Consider the following 24,991-nt stretch of genomic DNA (forward strand, 5'->3'; position numbering starts at 1 on the left):
CCGAAAGATCACGGGCAGAAGCTAAACTAAAAGACGTACCAAATCTGATGTTCAAAACAGGCTTGAGCATTTCATCTATAACTCATGATACACTAATCCGTTTAACCTGAGATTTTACAGGCATACACAGGACTCAAGGGGCTACAATGTTGAAGAAGGCTACTCAATCTAGTTTCGAGTGCAACCAGGTCGAAAGTGCAATATACTATACCAGAATCGCAAAAACAGATTCACAAAACGTATTCTAGTGCAAACATCATAACTCAGCCTACACAAGTCCAAATCCAGAAATTCCAAAGGAATATGGTAGCTAATACATCAAGATACATTTCATTAGAAGACCATAACAACTAATTCTGAAGCAATACCAGCCAAAACAACCAATTACAAGTGCAGTTTTCACATTCTGATCAACCCAGAACAGCAACAGGAAAATCGACATATCTCACTCTACACTACTCCAAATGACCTGAAATTTTACAGGCACCTCAAACACATCAATACCTACAACTTTCATGTTTTAAGCAAAGGCCAATTCGGCCTCTAAGTAGGAGATACAAAACCGGACAGAAAAGGGGGTGGTGAAACCCTAAGTTGCTGAAATTTCCTCCAAATCCAAAATTACTTGCAATTATCACTCATTTGCACTTACTAGAGTCATTACCCCTCATTTCCAATCATCATACATAGCCACATCATAGTGATCATATGCAACCAGCAAAAATTCCAAATAAATAGAAAACTTCATCAATCTTAACTAAAATCAAGAAATAGTCCACAAAATCACACTCATAACAACCACAAGTCATTTATTAAGCATCTTTAGATAGAAGAGAGGGGTTCCATAGTCACTTACCTTAGAACCAAAGAAGAGAGACCACTTAGCACCTTAAGCTTCCAAACAACTCCACACAACACCTTACAAGCACTAAACTAAGAGGTTTTATGGAGTAGAAACAAGTTCCAATGGTTGGTTTTGATGATTTGGAGCAAAATGGAAGCAAAACTTGAAGAGTTTCTTCCTTGTTTTGAGAAAGAGAAAGTCGGCCAAGCTATGAGAGAAATGGAAGATATTTAGTCAATTTTTTGGTTTTATTTAGAATTTGGAAAATGGTTGAATAAAAGTCAAAACAAGGTTTAATCAAATGGTGACACATGTCACCCTATTTAATGCATCTTTATCACTTTGTCTCTCTCCACTCTCATCCACATCTCAACCTTCAATTATCTCATAACACCCGGTAAATTAAATCCAGTATTCAGAACTTAACCTAGTTGGCCGAATTTTTCCGAACTTTTCGCACTAGTGGGTCCCACGTTCGATATACGTTGTTAATTTCTCAAAATCCAACTAATACTAGAAAAATCATCTAAAAACTCTATTTACTCAATAAAAATTATCTGGGGAATTTTTCTAATACAGAAAAATGTAGAAAAGACAGGTTTCCAAGCTTAACCGGAAATTAGGGTTTTTGTTCACTTCGGGTTTCTAACCTTCTTAAACTTAATTAATCTATACAAAATGGATTAAATCCTATACTTACCCACACTAAAACACACATTAACATAACTAACTTTAATCACCACTCAAACTTGTTCGAATACAAAACTAGGGTTTAAATCTTACTCCCTACTTAGGGTTTTCGAAATACTCACAAAACCAAACGTTACCGCCTAACTAATGAATATATCAACATAGAACGGACTGGGGCCTCACAATCTCCCCCACTTAGGACAATTTCGTCCTCGAAATTAATTCTTTGGTCGAAGCGTACCTTCGAAACCTGCCGAAGGATTAATCATCTCAGGTTGACCCATCGCATAGACCCTGGCTGGCCCTTTGGCTCGATTTTCCCCTGCATTTGACGGCTTAGCGGTAGTCCCTTCAGTCGGTTGCTTAGGTTTCTCCTTTTGTGACTTCGGGCACTGGGCGATTAGATGTTCTGCACTACCACACTTATAGCATCTTCGGATCGAACTGTTCTTCCAGCAGTTTTCGTCAGTGTGATTGGCCCCACAGAATCCACAGATTGGCTTAATGCCCACACTAGGCCCTCCACGCTGGGTACTCCTCTGGGGCTCTTGCCCTACTCGACCTCTTCCAAAATTACCCTGGTTTAGGGTTCCTGCGGGTCGAGGACCATCTGTTCCTTGACTCTTCTTAGAAGGTGGCTCACTTTGCGAGCTCTGTCCAGTCACAAAATGGCTCGAATCGGGTTGTCTTCGTTTCCTCTCATGAAAGGATTTTACTTGTCCCCTAGCTGTCTCAATCCGTTGTGCTTTTTCTAATGCCTGACCAAACGTATCCAGCTGAGCAGCTGCCAGTGCCTCCTGGATCTCCACATTTAAACCTTGAACGAAGCGGCGGATTCGTTTTCGCTCCGTTAGCACTAACTCCGGGGCAAAACGAGAGAGCTTTGTAAACTGGGTCTCGTACTCCGCTACACTCAATGTCCCTTGACGCAAGCGGATAAAATCGTCTTCCCGTTTCTCTTGTACAATGGGAGGTAAATATTTTTCGTTAAATTCTCGTGTGAAATTGATCCAGGTCCAAGGGGTCTGTTCCCGCTCCCATTTGGCTCTGATCACGTTCCACCAGGCTCGGGCGGCTCCTTCAAACTGGAACACAGCAAAAGATATCTGCCGCTCTTCCGAATACCTAAGCGCGGCAAATATATCGAGCATACGGTCCATCCAGGTTTCGGCTAGATCTGGATTAGGTCCTCCTAGGAACTTAGGAGGTGCAAACTTTTGGAACCGTTCTAAGGCACGGTCCTCGCCCTCATGATTATGTCCCGGATTATGTCCAGGGTTTCCAACAGCATTCCCGTGGCCCTGACCCTGTTGGTCAATCATACGTTCCATCAAGTCAGCCATTCGCTGGATGGCTGTAGCTACTTGGTCTGGCTCTTGTTCATGTTCCATTTCAGGGCCTCGTCCTCGCCCTCTACCTCCCCCTCGAGTACCGGAGGCCATTTAGTGTACAAGTCTATAATTCGGAACAATACGTATGCTTATTATCCAAATTATGAGCAAAAGAAGAGACACAAAACTTATACACAAAAGGCACAAAAAAGGCAAGTTCAAAATTCTATTCAAATATATACACGTATTTACAAAGTCACACCAAAAGATTTACACATTACCGACCTCCAGTCGGTACAAAACCCAATATACACGAGCACTCCGGCTCCAAAAATCTAGTTACTCGGCCAAGTAACAAAAGGAATTAGCCGAATTAGTTTTAACAAAAGTCATACACTAGCTAAACAAAAGTAGAAAAGCGACCCTAATCGCCTCCCCTAGGGCCCAGGTTCCCAACGGAACCTAACGTGTCCACCTCGTCCATCCTCTCCAGACCGGTGGCTCGTGGCGGGGCCTCTGCGGCCAAATCTAGTAAGAGCTCGCAGTCAACAGACATACTCCGAGCCCTGTCCCTCAGCTGCCTCTTCATAGCGAAGAGGTGCTGGTGTGTGTCCTGAAGCTGACGGTGCAAAGCATCCGTCCTCTCTCTCTCCTCTCGGAGACCCCGCTCCAAGTATCCCACACGCCTCGCCTGCTCACGGCCAACCGCTCTAGCCTCGTCTAGCTGTGCCCTCAGAGTCTCGACCGTCCTGTCGAGGTAATAACGCTCGTCATCTAATGCTATGACTACCTCGTCGGGATAGCCATACGTAGACCAACACGCGCAGGGTCGGCGCGACACCTGGCCGAATGGGGAGTACAAAGTGTAAGGCTCTCCCAGCCTCTGCCTATAACGGATCGCCCGCTTACGCAGCGCTCGATCCTCTGGGCCCCTCCTACTCGGAGGTCTCGGTCCCACACCACTGGGTCCCGCATCACTCGAACCGCCCGGATACATACCTACAAAACATTAAGTCGTCAGTCAACCGGCATTTCAGCTTAAAAGATATCATTCAACTTAAAAGAATCAGATATGCCTAGTGCCTATCACGTAGGTCCCACAATTGCCCAAGTCCTCTAACCTAGGCGCTCTGATACCAACTGTGACGACCCCACTTCTCCCAAGGGCGAACCCAAGGGTATCGGCGGGCCGCCTGCCTAGCTCGCGCCAGGACTCAAAACTTAAAGCAATAAAACTAGATAAATCAAAAGAGCACTATATACAATATATACAATCCCAAAAGTTATATTTACATCTTCAAAAGTCTCGAGTCAAATCACTCTAATACACTATAACCACAACCAGCAAAAGATAGACCCTAAGAAGGGTTCTTATACAAACCACCAAAACAAAAACAAACATGCTAGATGTCTCACTATTACAAACAACCTAACTATACTAGCGGCAGAGTCCCAAAGTTCCCCGCGTCGTCCCCTGCTAAGGAAAACAAAGGAAACGGGGTAAGCTAGAAGCTTAGTAAGTAAACAGGGGGTAAAAGCATAAATTCACGTAGCAACAATTACACATTTAGAGTAAAGCAAAATCAGAAAAGAACAACATCATATAATAAGGATACGGGTGACTCCAAAGCCAATTCATGTGTCATGTATGATCTCCTGCCGACACTCCGTCGACCACACTCAATGGTCCGTAGAACTTCACTTGTACACCCACCGACACCTTATCACCCTTACTGGCCAGTCACCTCACAAACTTGCCCGGGCGAACGAAATTGAACTTGCTGCGCAAGCTCGGTTCACAAACTTGGTCACCTTCTCGGTGAACCGGATTCACAAAATTGGTTCATAACATGAACCTACAAACTTGGTGATCTCAGACTAAGTTGGACTGACTTCGACCAAGCCCTAACCGGCTCGAATAGTCTATCTAGGTCATGAGATCGGGCCCCAAACTCACAAACTTCACAAAATTTATTCAAAAGTCACCCCGAGCCACAAGCTCAAGGGGTTTAGTTCCAAAATGATTCATATACATATGTCATGTACAAATAGGTGCGAAAATTAGGGTTTAGGTCGAGTGCGATAAAGTACACCCTCGCCTAGGTACCCTTTTCATACATATCGAAACACATAACAACTAACACGTAAGCGCGGCCTGAATACTTACTCAAAATACCAAAAGTAGTACAAAGGCGGAATTCACTTTGTGTGTTGGCTAGTAGTGGGCCCCACCGGCTCCGCCTAGCTCACCACTGTCTGAAAACGAAGATTATGTCACAATATATCATAAACGGCAACTAACGTACTTAAAACAAGCAAAACGGCAAAATTGGCACGCGCAAGTGCGGAAACGGCAAAACGGCCGCACACGTCCGCGCGGAACGGCAAACGGAATTGGCCAAGTCGGCCATCTCAAACCGTTTTGGTCAACAATTAGGCTAGGAATATCGGATCAAGGTACATGAGGTACCGTTACGAAGCTAAGAGGAAGGGCTACAATGTTCATGAAGACATCGCAACCCAGATCTCAATGGGTATAGGCGAAAATTGCGTGAAACAGTTCCAGCTGTTTCATTGCGAGTTACCAAACAGGCCTTGTTTACAAGGCCGTAACTCACGGCTCAGAAATCGAAATTAAGAAATTCCAAAGGCATTAGAAAGCTGAGACATAAGGCTAAAACTTTCATGTTTTGGCCAAGACCTGAATCTATTCAGAACAAAACAAAATTCGAGTGCCAAAGTACCCGTCAGAACTGTCCAAATACAAGGCAGTTCTGACGAGCGATATTGTTTTGATCATAACCGGAGCTACGGAACTCGGTTTTCGACGTACTTTATACCGTTTCGAAGCTGAGATCAAGATATAAACTTCATATGAAGGAGTCGACACCCAAATCATACTGTATCAAAACCGAAAGATCACGGGCAGAAGCTAAACTAAAAGACGTACCAAATCTGATGTTCAAAACAGGCTTGAGCATTTCATCTATAACTCATGATACACTAATCCGTTTAACCTGAGATTTTACAGGCATACACAGGACTCAAGGGGCTACAATGTTGAAGAAGGCTACTCAATCTAGTTTCGAGTGCAACCAGGTCGAAAGTGCAATATACTATACCAGAATCGCAAAAACAGATTCACAAAACGTATTCTAGTGCAAACATCATAACTCAGCCTACACAAGTCCAAATCCAGAAATTCCAAAGGAATATGGTAGCTAATACATCAAGATACATTTCATTAGAAGACCATAACAACTAATTCTGAAGCAATACCAGCCAAAACAACCAATTACAAGTGCAGTTTTCACATTCTGATCAACCCAGAACAGCAACAGGAAAATCGACATATCTCACTCTACACTACTCCAAATGACCTGAAATTTTACAGGCACCTCAAACACATCAATACCTACAACTTTCATGTTTTAAGCAAAGGCCAATTCGGCCTCTAAGTAGGAGATACAAAACCGGACAGAAAAGGGGGTGGTGAAACCCTAAGTTGCTGAAATTTCCTCCAAATCCAAAATTACTTGCAATTATCACTCATTTGCACTTACTAGAGTCATTACCCCTCATTTCCAATCATCATACATAGCCACATCATAGTGATCATATGCAACCAGCAAAAATTCCAAATAAATAGAAAACTTCATCAATCTTAACTAAAATCAAGAAATAGTCCACAAAATCACACTCATAACAACCACAAGTCATTTATTAAGCATCTTTAGATAGAAGAGAGGGGTTCCATAGTCACTTACCTTAGAACCAAAGAAGAGAGACCACTTAGCACCTTAAGCTTCCAAACAACTCCACACAACACCTTACAAGCACTAAACTAAGAGGTTTTATGGAGTAGAAACAAGTTCCAATGGTTGGTTTTGATGATTTGGAGCAAAATGGAAGCAAAACTTGAAGAGTTTCTTCCTTGTTTTGAGAAAGAGAAAGTCGGCCAAGCTATGAGAGAAATGGAAGATATTTAGTCAATTTTTTGGTTTTATTTAGAATTTGGAAAATGGTTGAATAAAAGTCAAAACAAGGTTTAATCAAATGGTGACACATGTCACCCTATTTAATGCATCTTTATCACTTTGTCTCTCTCCACTCTCATCCACATCTCAACCTTCAATTATCTCATAACACCCGGTAAATTAAATCCAGTATTCAGAACTTAACCTAGTTGGCCGAATTTTTCCGAACTTTTCGCACTAGTGGGTCCCACGTTCGATATACGTTGTTAATTTCTCAAAATCCAACTAATACTAGAAAAATCATCTAAAAACTCTATTTACTCAATAAAAATTATCTGGGGAATTTTTCTAATACAGAAAAATGTAGAAAAGACAGGTTTCCAAGCTTAACCGGAAATTAGGGTTTTTGTTCACTTCGGGTTTCTAACCTTCTTAAACTTAATTAATCTATACAAAATGGATTAAATCCTATACTTACCCACACTAAAACACACATTAACATAACTAACTTTAATCACCACTCAAACTTGTTCGAATACAAAACTAGGGTTTAAATCTTACTCCCTACTTAGGGTTTTCGAAATACTCACAAAACCAAACGTTACCGCCTAACTAATGAATATATCAACATAGAACGGACTGGGGCCTCACAATAAGTCGTTTCGACCTTGCGAACTCGAGTAACTGTGATCAAACTTATCAAAGATATTTTTCAGCTAGTATTAAATTATGAAACTCAATATCTAGTATTTTGCCTAAATTTTTCCAACCCAATAATTTCCTTTAGCTCAAACTAGCCTTGATAGCTATAGTAAATAAGTTCTATAGCTTTTGAAAACCCTAAGTCTTATTTTAATTCCTTTTCTTTCATTAAGAATTGTCCTTGGATAGTTGTTGGTAGGAAAAGTTCCGAAATAAGAATTTTAATAACTTTATTTAAAAATGTAGAAACTTGCTCGGCAAGAAACTTTATTTAGGTAAAATAGTTTTAGTGATAATTTTGCAAGAACCGTAGCTTTAAAGAATGTTCAAAGTATCTTTCTAACTTGATGTTAAGAGGTTTGTCGACTTATTTCAAGAAAATAATACTAGTTACCCTCTTATAAAGAAAAGTATCTCAAGGAAAAACTATAAGAAACATTTCTACTACTTTTGTCAAGTTTCAACCTAAGTAGATTCTTGAATTTACTAAGGGAAAGTAAACTAGTAGTATATCAGATATACCTCGATGTGTATAAGCTTAAAAACTGAATAGAAACTTATAGTTTCAAAATTTTGTATTCTAGGATATTGCGAGGACGCTGAATTCGATTCCCAATTTGACATCTGAACTTCACTCTTGGTGAGTGTCCCTGTCTGTTCTATGCTTACTTGGTTAAAGTGCTTTCTTGACTCAATATGTGATAATTTGCAAAACTAGTTTTTGATCCATCGAAGTGAGCAGTGTGTGTGAGAACCCTGAAAAATGGATATATAAACTAGTGCATATTTCATTTGCATTTCTTTTATTCTTTGATAATTTTTAGTATTACTTTTAATTGTTCGCAATTAAGTACGTAATAATAATATGTTTACGAAAAAATAATATAATTTTCCTAAGTTATGAAATTTCTTGGTTTTATTTGATTAAATTAATATCTTTAGGGTTAGATTAATTTGTCTGTAACGACCCCACCTCCCCCTAAGGCGTACCAGAGGGTTCGGCGGGCCGCCTGCCCAGCTCTCGCCGGGACTCAGTCGTTCGCTACAGTTCTCAATTAAAATTTGAAATAAATCACTAGAATAAATAGGGCATTGATCCAAACTTAAAGCGGAACTTATATACATTGTCAACCCAAAAGAGAATATAAACATCAAATATACAAGGGTTCTCAATCCTTCATACGTCCAGCCCGTGCCAAGCACTAGGCGAGAACCGCTGCAAAAGAAACAAAACTAGATTGGCTAGTCTATCTCAAGCTCACGTCCTCGCTCGCCTTCCCCTGTAAGGAAAACAAAACTAAAGGAATGAGCTAAAAGCCCAGTGAGGTTCCGAACACATAATCAAATAATCAATCCAATACATTAAACATGGAGTATCAATAATTCAAGAAACATTTACAATGGAAAGCGATAGTAACACATTCATTAAAAGGATACGGCTCACAAGGAGCAATTCGTTATTTCGTTCATTCGTTCTCCTGACATTTCCCCTTATTCCTCCAATCATTAGAAAATGCATTTTTCGTTTATCAATAAACCCTCGTTCGTCCGTTCGTTCGTTCATTCATTCATTCACCCCCGTCCTGGCCGTTGGCCAGTCTCCACCAACCTACACGGTAATACTCGAGTATACCAAACGTTTACCCAAGTCCCTAATCGCCCGACCGAGTCCGCTTCTGGCTCGAGACGACCGGTAACAAGGGGCAATGGCCAGTTCAGCCCAAAAGGCTTACATTCATGCGCAAGTAACATTTCAATCATTAAATCCTTGAAAATTGTACAGTTATTTAGGTCAAGTGCGATAAAGTACACACTCGCCTAGAAAGCTCGTTTTGGAAATCATTAAAAGCAATTAACACATTAGCAAATGATAACAACAAGCCATAAAGTCAAATAAGGAACACTCACCTAGATATGCAAAATAACGTGCAAAATATCCTTCCGGATATTACCCTTAATCACCAATGAAACCTAAGGTTGAACAAGAGAACATATTACAGTTTATCGAGCAAAACATTTAAGGGAAACAAAGAAACCCGACTAATTAGGAGTAAAACGTGTAAAGATGACTTTCAAGTAAGAAGAGGGTGGTTTGAACCCCAGGATGAAAAATCATGTTTTAAAATGGAAAACCGGTCATGGTATTGGCCAAACAAAAGTATACAAGTTCAAATAGAAACCTAGCCCTCGAGCGAAAATTTGGGCAGCACGCCCTTTGTGTTTACCTAATTTTTCAGCCATTTTGGCTTCATTATTTTTCCTCAACCACAACCCAACATCACACATAAGCAATTCAAGTCAAGAGCCGTTACATAGGCTCACAATATCATAAGAATAAGAATTACAACAATCACAAGTGCAGAAATTCAACTTAGCACAAGACAGATTTGACGTACGAATGCGGAAATAACATATCCGAAGCTACGCTAATCAGATTGAGACGAAACCTATGCCGCTTCGAAGCTAAGACACAGAGCTACAACATTCATGAAGGTCACTTAGTCCAGTTCCTAATGTAACTTAGTCCAATTCTCAAATTACTAAACCAGAAACCAATTCGTCGGCTGTTTAAACGCAGAACACTGTAATGGACATATCTCAGAGTACACAAGTCCGAATCAGGTGTTCTTAGAGGCATTTGAAAAAAAAATTCAGAATAATACAACTTTCATGTTTTGGTAAAAAGCTAAATCAGAATGGATCCTAGTCGAAAAACGTGATAAACTGGACTTAACTGATCACACGGACTGCTTGGGAAATACTTAAAACAGTAAGGGTATTTTGGACTTTTCACATCCTACATTGCTCCGATTGAGCTGAAATTTTGTAGGCACCTATAAAATACCATTCTCTACAACCTTCATTCTTTGACCTAAGGCCAATTCAGCCTCTAACATACAGCTACAAAACCGGACAGAAAGGATGAACAATTTTCCAGAAATCTGGAATTTTCGGTTTCTAGTGGAATTTTCTCAAATTTCTGGTTCTAATCACCACCAAACAACCTTATATAATCTTAATTACAACATATATTAACCATACACCAAGTTGGGCAGAAATTCAGCAAACCCTAGTTCATAATACCACAAGGAAAACAACACCCAAGACATGCTAACAACCGTTATTCACCACAAATTTGAGTTGCTAAGCTAATTTGAACAAGATTAGGAGTAAAAATTGGGGAAATCATCATCCTTACCTTGCTTAGTGTCTTCCGAGAGCAACCCTAGCTTTCCCCTTCAAACATTCACCAACACTTCACTAAACCAACACTCAAAGGCAACTTTAATCGGTTTACTTTCGTTGTTTTCTCACTTTGTAGCTCAAAATCAAGAAGAAGGATGGTGTTTTTCCTTGCCCTCTCTTTCCCTCTCTCTCAAGCTCGACCAGACCAGAAAGAAATGAAGGAAAGATAGCTGGAATGAAAGATAAAAAGGCAAGAAAAAAAATAATCAAGGAGCCATGAGGTGGTGACACTTGGCACCACCAAAGCCATGTAAATTTTTCTCTCTCTCCCTTGCATTTTTGGCCACAAATTTCGGTCAAAACTTGCTGCCAAGAGAGAAGATATTTTGCTCAAGTTCAATAAATTTGTTTGGTAAGAAAAATGGTGGTCAAGTGGTGCATTCAATCGGTAGTGCGCGGGACCCGCCGGTTCGCGCCGTTTTTCTTAAAAACTCACGTGCTAGGGTTTTTACTTCCCATTCACTAACCTTATATCATTGCTACCAATCACATATTATTTCTCACTTAAAAGTCACTTTTAATCCTCAAATTTAATCCTTACTCTGTACCGAAAATTCATCCGGCAAAAAATCGCGAAAACCCTAATTTTGCTCCAAACTTGAAACCGAAGCGTAAAACCCTATTTTCTAGGTTTACTTACACTTATTGTGAAATAATTGGGTAGTGGGCTTTGACAAATAATAATTTTCAAATAAAAGGGTATTTTTGAGAAAAATACAAGAAATTTGCGAGTCCTCACATTCTCTCCCCCTTAAAAAATTTCGTCCTCGAAATTTTACCTTCAGTTGCCTCAGACGAGTCTGGAACTTGTCGGTTGTCTAAAGCATAAACCTTTGCCGGTCCGCTAGTTCGTTTCCCTCCTTCATTCACTTGTGATTTAACTCCATCCAGTTGCAGAGTATTGCTTTCACGTGACTGTCTCCTCGGACAGTTGCTAACTTGATGATCGCCACTTCCGCAGATTAAACATTTCCGCCCCTTTCTCCAACAATCGCTTTCGACATGATTTGCCTTTCCACAGTACCCACAGACCACGTGAGAAGCCATCTTTTGGCTTTCTTGAAAACTTTTCCCAAATCTGATTTGGCTTTCTTTTGTAGATCCTTCACCTATCGCCCCTAATGTCCATGGTGGGTGGGACAAAAAGTTCACTTTTTGCACTTTGGAAGGGACTCTCGCTTCACTTAATTCCTCCGCTACACTACTCGATGCACTCCTTTTCTGGGTCTGGGAAGCTTTTATCTGTGCCTTTGCAGTCTCGATTCTTTGAGCTTTCTCAAGGGCCTCCGTAAACGTATTCACTTGTACTGCCGCTAATGCTTCTTGGAGTTCCAAATTTAATCACTGTATAAACCGTCTTACTCTTCGCCGCTCTGTGGCCACCAATTCAGAAGTAAACTTGGATAGTTTGGTAAATTTTGTTTCATATTCGGCCACACTTAGCGTTCCCTGGCGTAGTCCAATAAACTCTTCCTCTCTCCTCTCTTGAACTAAAGGATGGAGGTATTTCTCGTTAAATTCCCTTATGAAATTCGTCCATGTCCATACGGTCTGTTCTCTTTCCCATTTTGCTTTAATAACGTTCCACCACGCTCGGGCCGATCCTTCAAATTGGAACACCGCAAAGTTTACTTGTCTTTGCTCGGTATAGTTCAAGACGGTGAAAATATTAATCATGGCCTCTAACCATTGTTCGGCTATATCCGGATCAGATCCTCCAAAAAATTTCGGAGGAGTAAACTACTGAAACCTCTCAAGAGCCTTATCTTCTCCGATTTCGGGTTCCGGGGTTGATTCACGGCCATTTGGCCTTGTTGATCCACCAGTCTTGCCAAGATATCTGTCATTTGTTGCATTACCGTTGCCATTTGGTCTTCGGCTTCAACCCTCGTTCCTTGCTCTTGTGCAGATGTTGTTTCTCTTTCCTCTCTTGGCTCTTGAGCTCGTTCATTCCCACGGCCACGTCCACGTCCACGGCTACGTCTCCCGTCCATATATATGTTTTCCCTCTCTTTTCTTTTCCCCAAAAGGTAATTTAGTAAATAAACACGATAAGGTTACTAAAGTAACTATTGAGGGCACCAAATATTCAAATAAACATATACCCACATAACACGCCATACCAAGATGACGGATAAGCAAATACATAAATACATATCAAGTTGGACAGATAACCATGTACATACAGGTATACTAACGTCATGTAGTAACAATATACAGGTAAATCAAAAGGAAAAGGTGAAGTCGTCCTAGTATCAGCCCGTCCGGTCTCTCACGTCACTTACTATCCAAACTAGATGTCCCTGATCTATTGTGCTCATTCTAGTCAGACAAAGCCTGTTCATGTTCCCAAAATGTAAGTCTCAAGTATTTAGCAGCACCTCTACTATAGAGTACTCAGGCACGAGAATCCGAAATAAGATAATTCACATCTCGAGCTGCAGTCCCAAGAGTAAACTATCTACAATCGGAATTCCTACCTGACATACCTATCTATGGTCCTCAGATACCATTAGAAAGATTTAAGGCCTATAACATTCGCAATTCATAGCTTCACTTAGTCCTTCATACTTATTCACCACTTAGTCCAGGGTCACTCCACGTAGAAACCACGCGAAGCAACTATAAATTTTATCCCTCAATCGCTTAACTTTCAAGTCCAATCAAATCCCACAGTCCGGTATCCTAATCTTTAATCTAGGATACACTACAGAGATCTGAAGCCTAACCTCTGATACCACTTGTAACGACCCCACCTCCCCCTAAGGCGTACCAGAGGGTTCGGCGGGCCGCCTGCCCAGCTCTCGTCGGGACTCAGTCGTTCGCTACAGTTCTCAATTAAAAATTGAAATAAATCACTAGAATAAATAGGGCATTGATCCAAACTTAAAGCGGAACTTATATACATTGCCAACCCAAAAGAGAATATAAACATCAAATATACAAGGGTTCTCAATCCTTCATACGTCCAGCCCGTGCCAAGCACTAGGCGAGAACCGCTACAAAAGAAACAAAACTAGATTGGCTAGTCTATCTCAAGCTCACGTCCTCGCTCGCCTTCCCCTGTAAGGAAAACAAAACTAAAGGAATGAGCTAAAAGCCCAGTGAGGTTCCGAACACATAATCAAATAATCAATCCAATACATTAAACATGGAGTATCAATAATTCAAGAAACATTTACAATGGAAAACGATAGTAACACATTCATTAAAAGGATACGGCTCACAAGGAGCAATTCGTTATTTCGTTCATTCGTTCTCCTGACATTTCCCCTTATTCCTCCAATCATTAGAAAATGCATTTTTCGTTTATCAATAAACCCTCGTTCGTCCGTTCGTTCGTTCATTCATTCATTCACCCCCGTCCTGGCCGTTGGCCAGTCTCCACCAACCTACACGGTAATACTCGAGTATACCAAACGTTTACCCAAGTCCCTAATCGCCCGACCGAGTCCGCTTCTGGCTCGAGACGACCGGTAACAAGGGGCAATGGCCAGTTCAGCCCAAAAGGCTTACATTCATGCGCAAGTAACATTTCAATCATTAAATCCTTGAAAATTGTACAGTTATTTAGGTCGAGTGCGATAAAGTACACACTCGCCTAGAAAGCTCGTTTTGGAAATCATTAAAAGCAATTAACACATTAGCAAATGATAACAACAAGCCATAAAGTCAAATAAGGAACACTCACCTAGATATGCAAAATAATGTGCAAAATATCCTTCCGGATATTACCCTTAATCACCAATGAAACCTAAGGTTGAACAAGAGAACATATTACAGTTTATCGAGCAAAACATTTAAGGGAAACAAAGAAACCCGACTAATTAGGAGTAAAACGTGTAAAGATGACTTTCAAGTAAGAAGAGGGTTGTTTGAACCCCAGGATGAAAAATCACGTTTTAAAATGGAAAACCGGTCATGGTATTGGCCAAACAAAAGTATACAAGTTCAAATACAAACCTAGCCCTCGAGCGAAAATTTGGGCAGCACGCCCTTTGTGTTTACCTGATTTTTCAGCCATTTTGGCTTCATTATTTTTCCTCAACCACAACCCAACATCACACATAAGCAATTCAAGTCAAGAGCAGTTCCATAGGCTCACAATATGATAAGAATAAGAATTACAACAATCACAAGTGCAGAAATTCAACTTAGCACAAGACAGATTTGACGTACGAATGCGGAAATAACATATCCGAAGCTACGCTTATCAGATTGAGACGAAACCTATGCCTCTTCGAAGCTAAGACACAGAGCTACAACATTTATGAAGGTCACTTAGTCCAGTTCCTAATGTAACTTAGTCCAATTCTCAAATTACTAAACCAGAAACCAATTCGTCGGCTGTTTAAACGCAGAACACTGTAATGGACATATCTCAGATTACACAAGTCCGAATCAGGTGTTCTTAGAGGCATTTGAAAACTAATTCAGAATACTACAACTTTCATGTTTTGGTAAAAAGCTAAATCAGAATGGATCCTAGTCGAAAAACGTGATAAACTGGACTTAACTGATCACACGGACTGCTTGGGAAATACTTAAAACAGTAAGGGTATTTTGGACTTTTCACATCCTACATTGCTCCGATTGAGCTGAAATTTTGTAGGCATCTATAAAATACCATTCTCTACAACCTTCATTCTTTGACCTAAGGCCAATTCAGCCTCTAACATACAGCTACAAAACCGGACAGAAAGGATGAACAATTTTCCAGAAATCTGGAATTTTCGGTTTCTAGTGGAATTTTCTCAAATTTCTGGTTCTAATCACCACCAAACAACCTTATATAATCTTAATTGCAACATATATTAACCATACACCAAGTTGGGCAGCAATTCAGCAAACCCTAGTTCATAATACCACAAGGAAAACAACACCCAAGACATGCTAACAACCGTTATTCACCACAAATTTGAGTTGCTAAGCTAATTTGAACAAGATTAGGAGTAAAAATTGGGGAAATCATCATCCTTACCTTGCTTAGTGTCTTCCGAGAGCAACCCTAGCTTTCCCCTTCAAAAATTCACCAACACTTCACTAAACCAACACTCAAAGGCAACTTTAATCGGTTTACTTTCGTTGTTTTCTCACTTTGTAGCTCAAAATCAAGAAGAAGGATGGTGTTTTTTCTTGCCCTCTCTTTCCCTCTCTCTCAAGCTCGACCAGACCAGAAAGAAATGAAGGAAAGATAGCTGGAATGAAAGATAAAAAGGCAAGAAAAAAAATAATCAAGGAGCCATGAGGTGGTGACACTTGGCACCACCAAAGCCATGTAAATTTTTCTCTCTCTCCCTTGCATTTTTGGCCACAAATTTCGGTCAAAACTTGCTGCCAAGAGAGAAGATATTTTGCTCAAGTTCAATAAATTTGTTTGGTGAGAAAAATGGTGGTCAAGTGGTGCGTTCAATCGGTAGTGCGCGGGACCCGCCGATTCGCGCCGTTTTTCTTAAAAACTCACGTACTAGGGTTTTTACTTCCCATTCACTAACCTTATATCATTGCTACCAATCACATATTATTTCTCACTTAAAAGTCACTTTTAATCCTCAAATTTAATCCTTACTCTGTACCGTAAATTCATCCGGCAAAAAATCGCGAAAACCCTAATTTTGCTCCAAACTTGAAACCGAAGCATAAAACCCTATTTTCTAGGTTTACTTACACTTATTGTGAAATAATTGGGTAGTGGGCTTTGACAAATAATAATTTTCAAATAAAAGGGTATTTTTGAGAAAAATACAAGAAATTTGCGAGTCCTCACATTCTCGCCTTAACATACAAAGGATAGAATACTTAATTCCTTTATGCTAAAGTAATGATACTTGAGTCAATAGACTTACGATCTCAAAATAAATTATTTAATTCCTATGATTAATTTCAATTAGTTGCTAATGTTAAATGTTAATAGGAATTTCCGCGTTAAGAGAAAAACCAATGAATTTTAGATAAATATGATTCTAATATATTAAACATGCTTAAGGCGTGAAAATTCGATAAAAATGGTTTAGGTATATTAGGATATAATTAGGCGTTTGTATCACGCTTGGGAATAATTTTTAGAATTAAGTTGGAATTGAGAAATTAAGTTGAAGTTAGGGAGCAAAGTGAAAAGACCAAAACGCCCTTACATTTCCATGCAAACCAAACGAAACTACTGACCACAAGTCTAATCGCCGCAGCTATTACCCATTTCTGTACGCAACCAATTCTTATACGCAATCCTTTCCTTAAACCACGGCACCACAATACCATCCTCTCTATATCACAATCTAAAACCGCAATTCCAATTTCTTCTCTGCACAAGCAAACCGCAAACCACTTCCTTTCATGATACCGAGACACCACCCTTCACCAAAACTCATTTTCTTCTTTGCACAACTCCACCGAAACCACTGCAATTTCTCTCCACAACCGCACCTCACCTCTTCCTCTGCCTTAGACCGAGAGCATCCGAGAGAGAGAACAACCTGGTGAGCTGCATCCGTGAGCTTGGGAGGGGGAAACGTGAGCTGCCAGGAATTTTTTTTTGGTTCTGCCGTGAGCTGGAGTGAAACCAGGGAGAAGATTTTCAGGAAGCTTCACCATTCTACATCTTCATCTCCACCAACTCCAACCAACCGAACTCAAATCCACCAGCTACAACCAATCCCAGCCGCAACTTAGGAGCCAGGAACCACCGACTGCACTTGAAGCCGAGAGCAAGGAAGAAATTTCTACAAATTTTCGTGTGAGAGATTAGCTGCTATCTAAGGTAATTTCTGGACTAATTAAGTTGATTGTGAGTTGAGCAAGCTACATCAGAGCTTGCATGTATGGATTATGCAGTCGGATGCTGAAATCAAACCACAAGAAAAATTTCTGTTTTGATAAAATGTTGCTGCCGAGAATTTGAGGTGATAATGCAGCTCCATTTGTGTTTTTCTGTGGCAATCTGAACACCTAAGCGTCTTTAGCTGAGTGAAAACTTGAAGATTAAGACCATGCATGTTGAATTGTGCATTCAGATGATGTGTTAAAGTAGAGGAAAAAAAATTCTGTTTTGGTTTAAAAAATTTCTGCCGAGGAGCTGGCTTGAAATTGTAGTCTTATTTCTGACTTCCGGCGACAATCTGAGTTTGATTAATTGTTTAACTAATCAAAAACAAGAAGTTTAAGTCATCTAAGAACTTGCATGTGGGTGATAAGCAGCCGGATGAGAGCTTTAAGAAATTAAGTTCGGTTATGTGCATGTTTTGGAGCTGCCGAGAGCTTAGCTTGATTATTGCAGCCTATGTTGGTTCAATTTTGTTGTTTAAGCTTATAACCATAATTAGATAGTTAATTACAAGTTAATTAGGCTCTGCATGCAGCTAATTAGTTAGTTTAAACCAGAAAAATAAAATCAAAGTGTAATCTACCCCATGCATGTTCATCCGAGCCAAGCAGGAAAATTTTTAGAAACTTTTGCTGTTAATGGTTGTTGTTTGAACTCGATTTCTGAACTAAAAATGTTTATTTTCTAGCTAAGTAAGTGCATGAGGGAGTTGGGGGTTTAAAAACATGTTTTAACCCAGAAAATAAAATGAAAACAGGACGTCTCTTCATGCATGTCATCCGTGGCTGATGGGCGAAATTTCTGGATTTTTCTAGATGATTTTAGTTGCTGAATGAATCTGGTTTTGAAGTGGAAATTTTTAATAGCTAGCTAAGTGTTTAAATGCTGAATTTGAGTACCTAACACCCTATTTAAACCAAGGGAAAAATTTGATCTAAAGTATATTATTTGCTGAAATTATTATGTGATAGTAAAAGGTTGAGTTGGGATCTTAACTTGATTTTAAATTTTTCCCTGAATCTTGATGGATGGAAATGTCTGGAATTTGTTGTTTTGGAGTTCTATAAGAAATGTATGGATGGTTTGAATAAAAACATTTGGGCGTTAAAAGAGAAAAAGGAGTTTTCACAAGTGAAAAATTGAAATTTCAGATTTTCGGATGTCCCTGACCAGTCTCAATAAAATATTTATATCTTGGTGCAGGAAAATCCGTTTAAGGCGCCATCAGTGGCATTTGAAACTAGAATCATAGGCCTTTGTCCTGTACAAATTTCGTATTTTTCCTCCACGTGTACTGCTGTCTGGGAATCCTTGAAGTAGACTGTTTTGGTATGAATGTCCTGTTTTCTTCGTGAAACTAAATTTTGATTTGGATTGAACTTGTAGCTTACTTGTGGTTTAAATTCTTGACTAAATTGTGGTTGGAAGTGATTGATGTTGTCAAGGGCTAATGATTGATGAAGCCCTTGGCCATTGGAATGATTTTATAAGTATTACTGGATGATGGAATTTAATTGCTGGAATGTCTTGGAGGCCTTACTTTTATTTTTATTTGTTCATGATGAGTTTGCTGAAACCAAGTGCTAATGATTGATGAAGCCTTGGTCATTCATTTTATTTTTATCAGAAATGCATTTGTTGAAATCTAGGGCTAATGATTGACGAAGCCCTAGTAATTTGCCATGTGATTTTTGCCATATTTTGATCCATAATATGATTTCGAGACGGGATCGGAGCTGTGGAAATTGTATCGACCTTGCAAACTCGAGTAACTGTGATCAAATTAATCAAAAAATATTTTCCAGCTAGTATTAGATTATAAAACTCAATATCTAGTGTTTCGCCTAAAACTTTCCAAACCGATAATTTCCTTTAGCTCAAACTAGCCTTGATAGCTATAGTAAATAAATCCTATAGCTTTTGAAAACCCTAAGTCTTATTCCTTTTCTTTTCATTAAGTATTGTTCTTAGCTAGTTAACTATAGGAAAAGTTCCAAAATACGAGTTTTACTAATTTTAGTGAAAAGCCTGGGAAACTTGCTTGGCAAGAAACCCTATTTTAGGGATAATTTTTGCAAAGGCTGTAACTTTAAAGAAATGTTCAAAGTAACTTTCTAACATTGATATTAAGAGGTTTGTCGAATTATTTCAAGAAAAATAATACTAGTTACCCTTTTATAAGAGAAGTAACTCAAGGAAAACTATAAGAACCATCTCTTCTACTTTTGTCAAGTTTCAATCTAAAAAGATTCTTGATTTTTCTAAGGGAAAGTAAATTAATAGTATATTAGATATACTTCAATGTCTATAAGCTTAAAAACTGAGTAGAAACTCATAGTTTCAAATTTTGGTTTTTAGGATATTTCGAGGACGCGGAATTCGATTTCCAACTTGATATCTGAACTCCACTTTTGGTGAGTGTCCCTGCTTGTTCTATTCCTACTTGATTAAGGTGCTTTCTTGACTTGAAATGTGACACGTGCAAAACTAGTTTTTGATCCATCGAAGTGAGCAGTGTGTACTTTATCGCACTAGCCGTTCGAGTGGTAACTTGCGTGAATCATTTTCTCGTGAATCCATGAATCTGAATGTAGTTACGTCGTTGGGTGAATCCCTCGACGCGTGAATCTAACTATAATAACGTCGTTGGGTGAATCCCTCTACCAATCAACTACGGGTATATCTCGAGTATACTGCGTCCTTAGTCGGTGAGCGGGCCCGGGACAGGGGTATGAATGGTGACGGGTTAGGTATCAAAATAAGACGCTCTACATGGATTATAAGTAGTGAGAGTTGACAGAGGGTCAACTACGATAAATGGTGATCAAGCGAGGAAAAATGGCTCCTGAGAGCCCATGTATCCTACCTTGTGCTGTTATACGCTTTCCTAACTGTTTAAATTTACCATGTTATTAATCGCTGTTTGGTATTATGTGATTGCATGTTTTGGTGCACCACTGAGCCTTAGCTCACCCCACGTTTATTGTTTTCCTTAACAGGTTCTGGAAACTGAAAGCTGGACACTTACTTATGTTTTTCTTTTTGGATTGTATTTGAATACTATGACTTATTCTGTGGGCTGTAATGTGTTATCTGGGATAATGTATTTTCCTTTGGATTGCCACTTGAAGCTGGAAAATGTGTAAACCCTAATTCGATTACTTGGCTGGTAAGTTTGTATTATGGATTTATGTATTTATCTATCTGGTTTGGTACGACTTTATACTTTGGTACGTAGCACGTAGGACGTTTAAGGGCCTCGACTGGTTATTTTTATCACTACTATCTCTGAAGTTAATGTGGCTTTAAGGAAGATCTTATTCGGGAAAAATTGTTTTGTAATAGATTAGGATATTCTTCGAAAGGATTTGGGTTAGAATGCTTGCGTGAGTCCTGGCGAGAGCTGGGCAGACGGCCCGCCAACCCTTTGGTTCGCCTTAGGGGGAAGTGGGGTCGCCACAGGTGGTATCAGAGTCTAGGTTAGAAAAGTTATTTGAAAGACATATTAGGTGTGCTAGAAACCCTAATCCTCTCTAGGATTAAGAATTGAGACCATTAGAAATACCTTAAGTAATATACGATCCGGTTAGCTATTTAAGTTCTAACCTTTAAGTGTTGATTATTTTGCAGGTATGGAGAATGGTAATGGGCATGCTAATGGTAGTAACGAGGCTAATGGACACGTAGAGCCGCTAAGATCCATTTCCTATAGACCTCGAGGAGGAGGAGACCGAGTTCGATACTCCCCAGCTGATAGGCACCCTAGGTGCCAGTGTAGGGCCACGTACGCGTATCCCAACGCGTTGGTGTTATCTCTTGATGATGAGCGCCGCCACTTGTGGGACGCTAACCACACCTTGACCCAGGATGTGGAGGAGCTGAGTATCATGGTGGATACCCAGTTCGACCGCATAGCCGATTTGGAGATTAGGCTAACTGCTGAGCATAACATGCTAGAGGTTGCTCGTTTGGAGATAGAGCGACAGAGGTCTAGAGTGACCCGACTAGCTGAGGGGATCAGAGATAGGAGTGCTGGCATCAGGGCTGATGCTTCTATGCTTATGGATGAGGCCACTAGTTACCTTCAGGATAATGAACAGGCAGGTGCCGAGGAGGATCCGGAGGAGGATCCGGCTGAGGACATTGCTCCTGATAGCCCTGCTGAGGGTTAGATTGGGATTGACTTGATAGTATTAGATAGGTAGGATCAGAACAGGGACATTAGTCAAGTCATCAAATTTTGTCTAGGTGAATGACTTGCTTCCGAAGCACCATATCCCTACTTTTTGTTTAAGGGATTATCTGTATGTATTTTTGCTAACTTATGTGCCTTACTTTTGGAAATGTTCCAACTTGTTAATTGTATGACTGTTCCACGGAAATATATGTTAAGTGTTTCAATTTCTTTTCCTCTATTTCCATGTTGGTTTTTAATCACATAACGAATCATAACAATTAAATATAAATAAAATTTTGCCTAATTGTCTTACCCTTCAGTAATAGGCATAATTAGGTCATGGATCGCCAAATGGTAGGAAGGAGCCGTGGGAGACCCACTAGACAACACCCGGAAGCGGGTGGTGATAGGGAACCCGAGGTCAATCAAGACCAAGGGCAAGAGGGAGTGGCCGGAGATCGAGTGGCCACCGCAATTAACCGTATCACTGATGTCTTGGAGCGCTTGACTGAACATCAAGCCTCTGGGCCAGTGCACCGCCAAAGAGACCTAGTCGATTCCGAGGATCAGGCACTGGAGAGGTTTCTGAAGTTTGGACCTCCTAAGTTCTACGGAAGACCCGAACCTGAGATAGCTGAGGGATGGTGGGAGAGAATCTCCGACATCTTCGCAGCTTTAAACTACGCGGAAGAGCGGCAGGTGACTTTTGCTGCATTCCAGTTTGAGGGAGCTGCTCGCTCCTGGTGGAATCTGATTAGGACTAACTGGGACAGGAATCATACTCCAAGGACTTGGGCAAATTTCACAAGGGAGTTCAATGCCAAATTTCTTCCACCTCTCATCCAAGAAAAGAGGGAGGACGACTTCATAAAATGTAAGTAAGGGGCGATGAGTGTCGCCGAATATGAAGTCCAGTTCACAAAGCTATCCCGTTTTGCTCCTGAATTGGTAACCACGGAGCAAAGGCGAGTCAGAAGGTTTGTGCAGGGTCTGAATGTAGAAATACAGGAAGGGTTAGCTGCCGTGAGGATAGATACCTTTGCAGATGCCGTCGAGAAAGCCCAGAGAGTTGAAGTAGCAAGGGCTCAAGTGAAATCTTTTCAGGCCAAGAAAAGATTTGCTCCTAGCAGTAGTCAGGAGCCGACGTATGGAAATGCTCCACCGGCCAAAGTGGGCCGAGGAACCATTGGAGTGAATAGTCCTGGAGCACCACGAGGCACCCAAGCAAGAGGAAATGGGGCCAGGAATGCAGAGGAACGAAATAATGGAACCAGAGTGGGACCGATTGGAAGGGGACAACCTAGGAATACCTCGCAAGGAGGCCGAGCAATAGTTCCCCAAGTGAATTGTGCATATTGTAAGAAACCTGGTCATGCTATGGATGGCTGCTGGAAGAAGCAAGGGAGGTGCTTGAAATGCGGAAGTAGCGAGCACCAAATTGCTGGATGTCCAAAAATACAGGAAGGGGGTAATCCAAACGCTAGACCAAACACTTCTGGAGGGAGCCGGCCAACAGTTCCTGCCAGGGTGTATGCTATAGATGACCAACCTGTACCTGATTCCTCGGAGGTCATGGAAGGTACTCTCCCCATTTTTCATCGATTAGCTAAAGTGTTAATTGACCCTGGTGCAACTCATTCATTCGTAAACCCATCATTTATGTCTGGAATAGACGTGAGACCTGTTAAATTACCCTTCGATCTTGAAGTTAGGACACCAATGGGTGATAAGAGGATAATCGATAGCTTAGCCTTTAAGAATTGTGAATTCTGGATTGGAGAGCGTAAAATGCTAGTGGATCTAATCAGTCTGGACATAAAAGGGTACGATGTGATCATAGGAAAGGATTTCCTAGGCCAATATCATGCTAAGCTGGATTGCCGAGCAAAAGTGGTAGAATTCTGTATACCTGGAGAAGCAACTCTGAGGTTAGATGTTAAGGGTAGGTTAGCATCATCTGCTATGATATCAGGGATACGGGCAAGGAAAATGTTGTCAAAAGGAGCTCAAGGTTTCTTAGCTTTCATGATTAATGCTCCCAGTGATCAAGTGAAGTTGAAAGATGTACCAGTGGTACAAGAATTTCCGGATGTTTTTCCGGAAGAGCTTAAGACTCTACCGCCAGAAAGAGAAGTGGAATTTAAGATTGACTTGGTGCCGGGAACGGCTCCGATTTCTAAAACTCCGTACCGGATGGCTCCTGCTGAGCTGAAGGAGTTGAAAATTCAGTTGCAAGACCTCTTGGAGAAAGGTTTTGTCAAGGAGAGTGATTCACCGTGGGGAGCACCCGTTCTATTTGTTAAGAAAAAGGATGGAAGCTTGAGGTTATGTATCGATTACCGAGGGTTAAATGAGGTTACAATTAAGAATAAATACCCTCTACCATTGATAGATAGCTTGTTCGACCAATTGCAAGGGTCAGTAGTTTTCTCTAAGCTGGATTTGAGGCAAGGGTATTATCAGTTAAAGATTAAGAAGGAGGATATACCCAAGACTGCTTTTAGTACGAGATATGGACATTTTGAGTTCGCAGCCATGCCTTTTGGTTTAACTAATGCACCAGCGGCATTCATGGATTTAATGTAGAGAGTCTTTAAGAAGTATCTGGATCAGTTTGTAGTGGTTTTCATCGATGATATCTTGATATACTCAAAGACTCGAGAGGAACATGTTAAGCACTTGGAGATAGTCTTGCAAATATTAAGGGAGCAGAAGCTGTATGCCAAATTCAGCAAGTGTGAGTTCTGGCTGGATGAAATATTTTTTCTTGGGCATAAAGTTTCCAAGGAGGGAATTGCCGTGGATCCGGCAAAAGTTGAGGCCGTTATGAATTGGAAACAGCCAGAAAGCCCCACTGAAGTTAGAAGTTTCTTGGGATTAGCAGGGTACTATAGGCGATTTATCAAGGATTTTTTGAAGATTGCTGGACCCATGACTGAGCTAACCAAGAAAGGGAATAGGTTCACTTGGACTCCGAAGTGCGAGTCAAGTTTTTAGGAATTAAAGAAGCGTTTAACATCCGCTCCTGTTTTGGTGTTACCTGATGGAGGTGAAGGTTATGCCGTGTACTCCGATGCTTCGGGAGAAGGTCTAGGATGTGTTTTAATGCAAAATGGTAAAGTGATTGCCTACGCTTCCAGGAGACTGAAGCCTCACGAACAAAACTACCCAACTCTTGACCTAGAGTTAGTAGCAGTGATTTTC

The 24,991-nt window shown here is 40.5% G+C and overlaps 1 protein-coding gene across 1 annotated transcript; it reads left to right on the forward strand.

The window, feature by feature from the left end:
- The first annotated feature begins 22,126 nt into the window (after positions 1-22,126).
- LOC140005128 (uncharacterized) lies at positions 22,127-24,784 on the forward strand. Its single transcript, XM_072045449.1, has 3 exons — positions 22,127-22,582; positions 22,796-24,076; positions 24,374-24,784. The coding sequence occupies exons 1-3, from the start codon at positions 22,127-22,129 to the stop codon at positions 24,782-24,784; spliced, it is 2,148 nt and encodes a 715-aa protein (XP_071901550.1).
- The last annotated feature ends 207 nt before the right edge of the window (positions 24,785-24,991 follow it).

This window comes from Coffea arabica, chromosome 1c (assembly GCF_036785885.1).
Source record: "Coffea arabica cultivar ET-39 chromosome 1c, Coffea Arabica ET-39 HiFi, whole genome shotgun sequence".
NCBI classification, from domain to species: domain Eukaryota; kingdom Viridiplantae; phylum Streptophyta; class Magnoliopsida; order Gentianales; family Rubiaceae; genus Coffea; species Coffea arabica.

Coding starts and splice junctions, on each gene's coding strand:
- LOC140005128 (XM_072045449.1), top strand. CDS start 22,127: ATGGATCGCCAAATGGTAGGAAGGAGCCGTGGGAGACCCACTAGACAA. Junction 22,583..22,795: donor ATCATACTCCAAGGACTTGG/GCAAATTTCACA, acceptor GTAGAAATACAG/GAAGGGTTAGCTGCCGTGAG. Junction 24,077..24,373: donor ATTCACCGTGGGGAGCACCC/GTTCTATTTGTT, acceptor GATTTAATGTAG/AGAGTCTTTAAGAAGTATCT.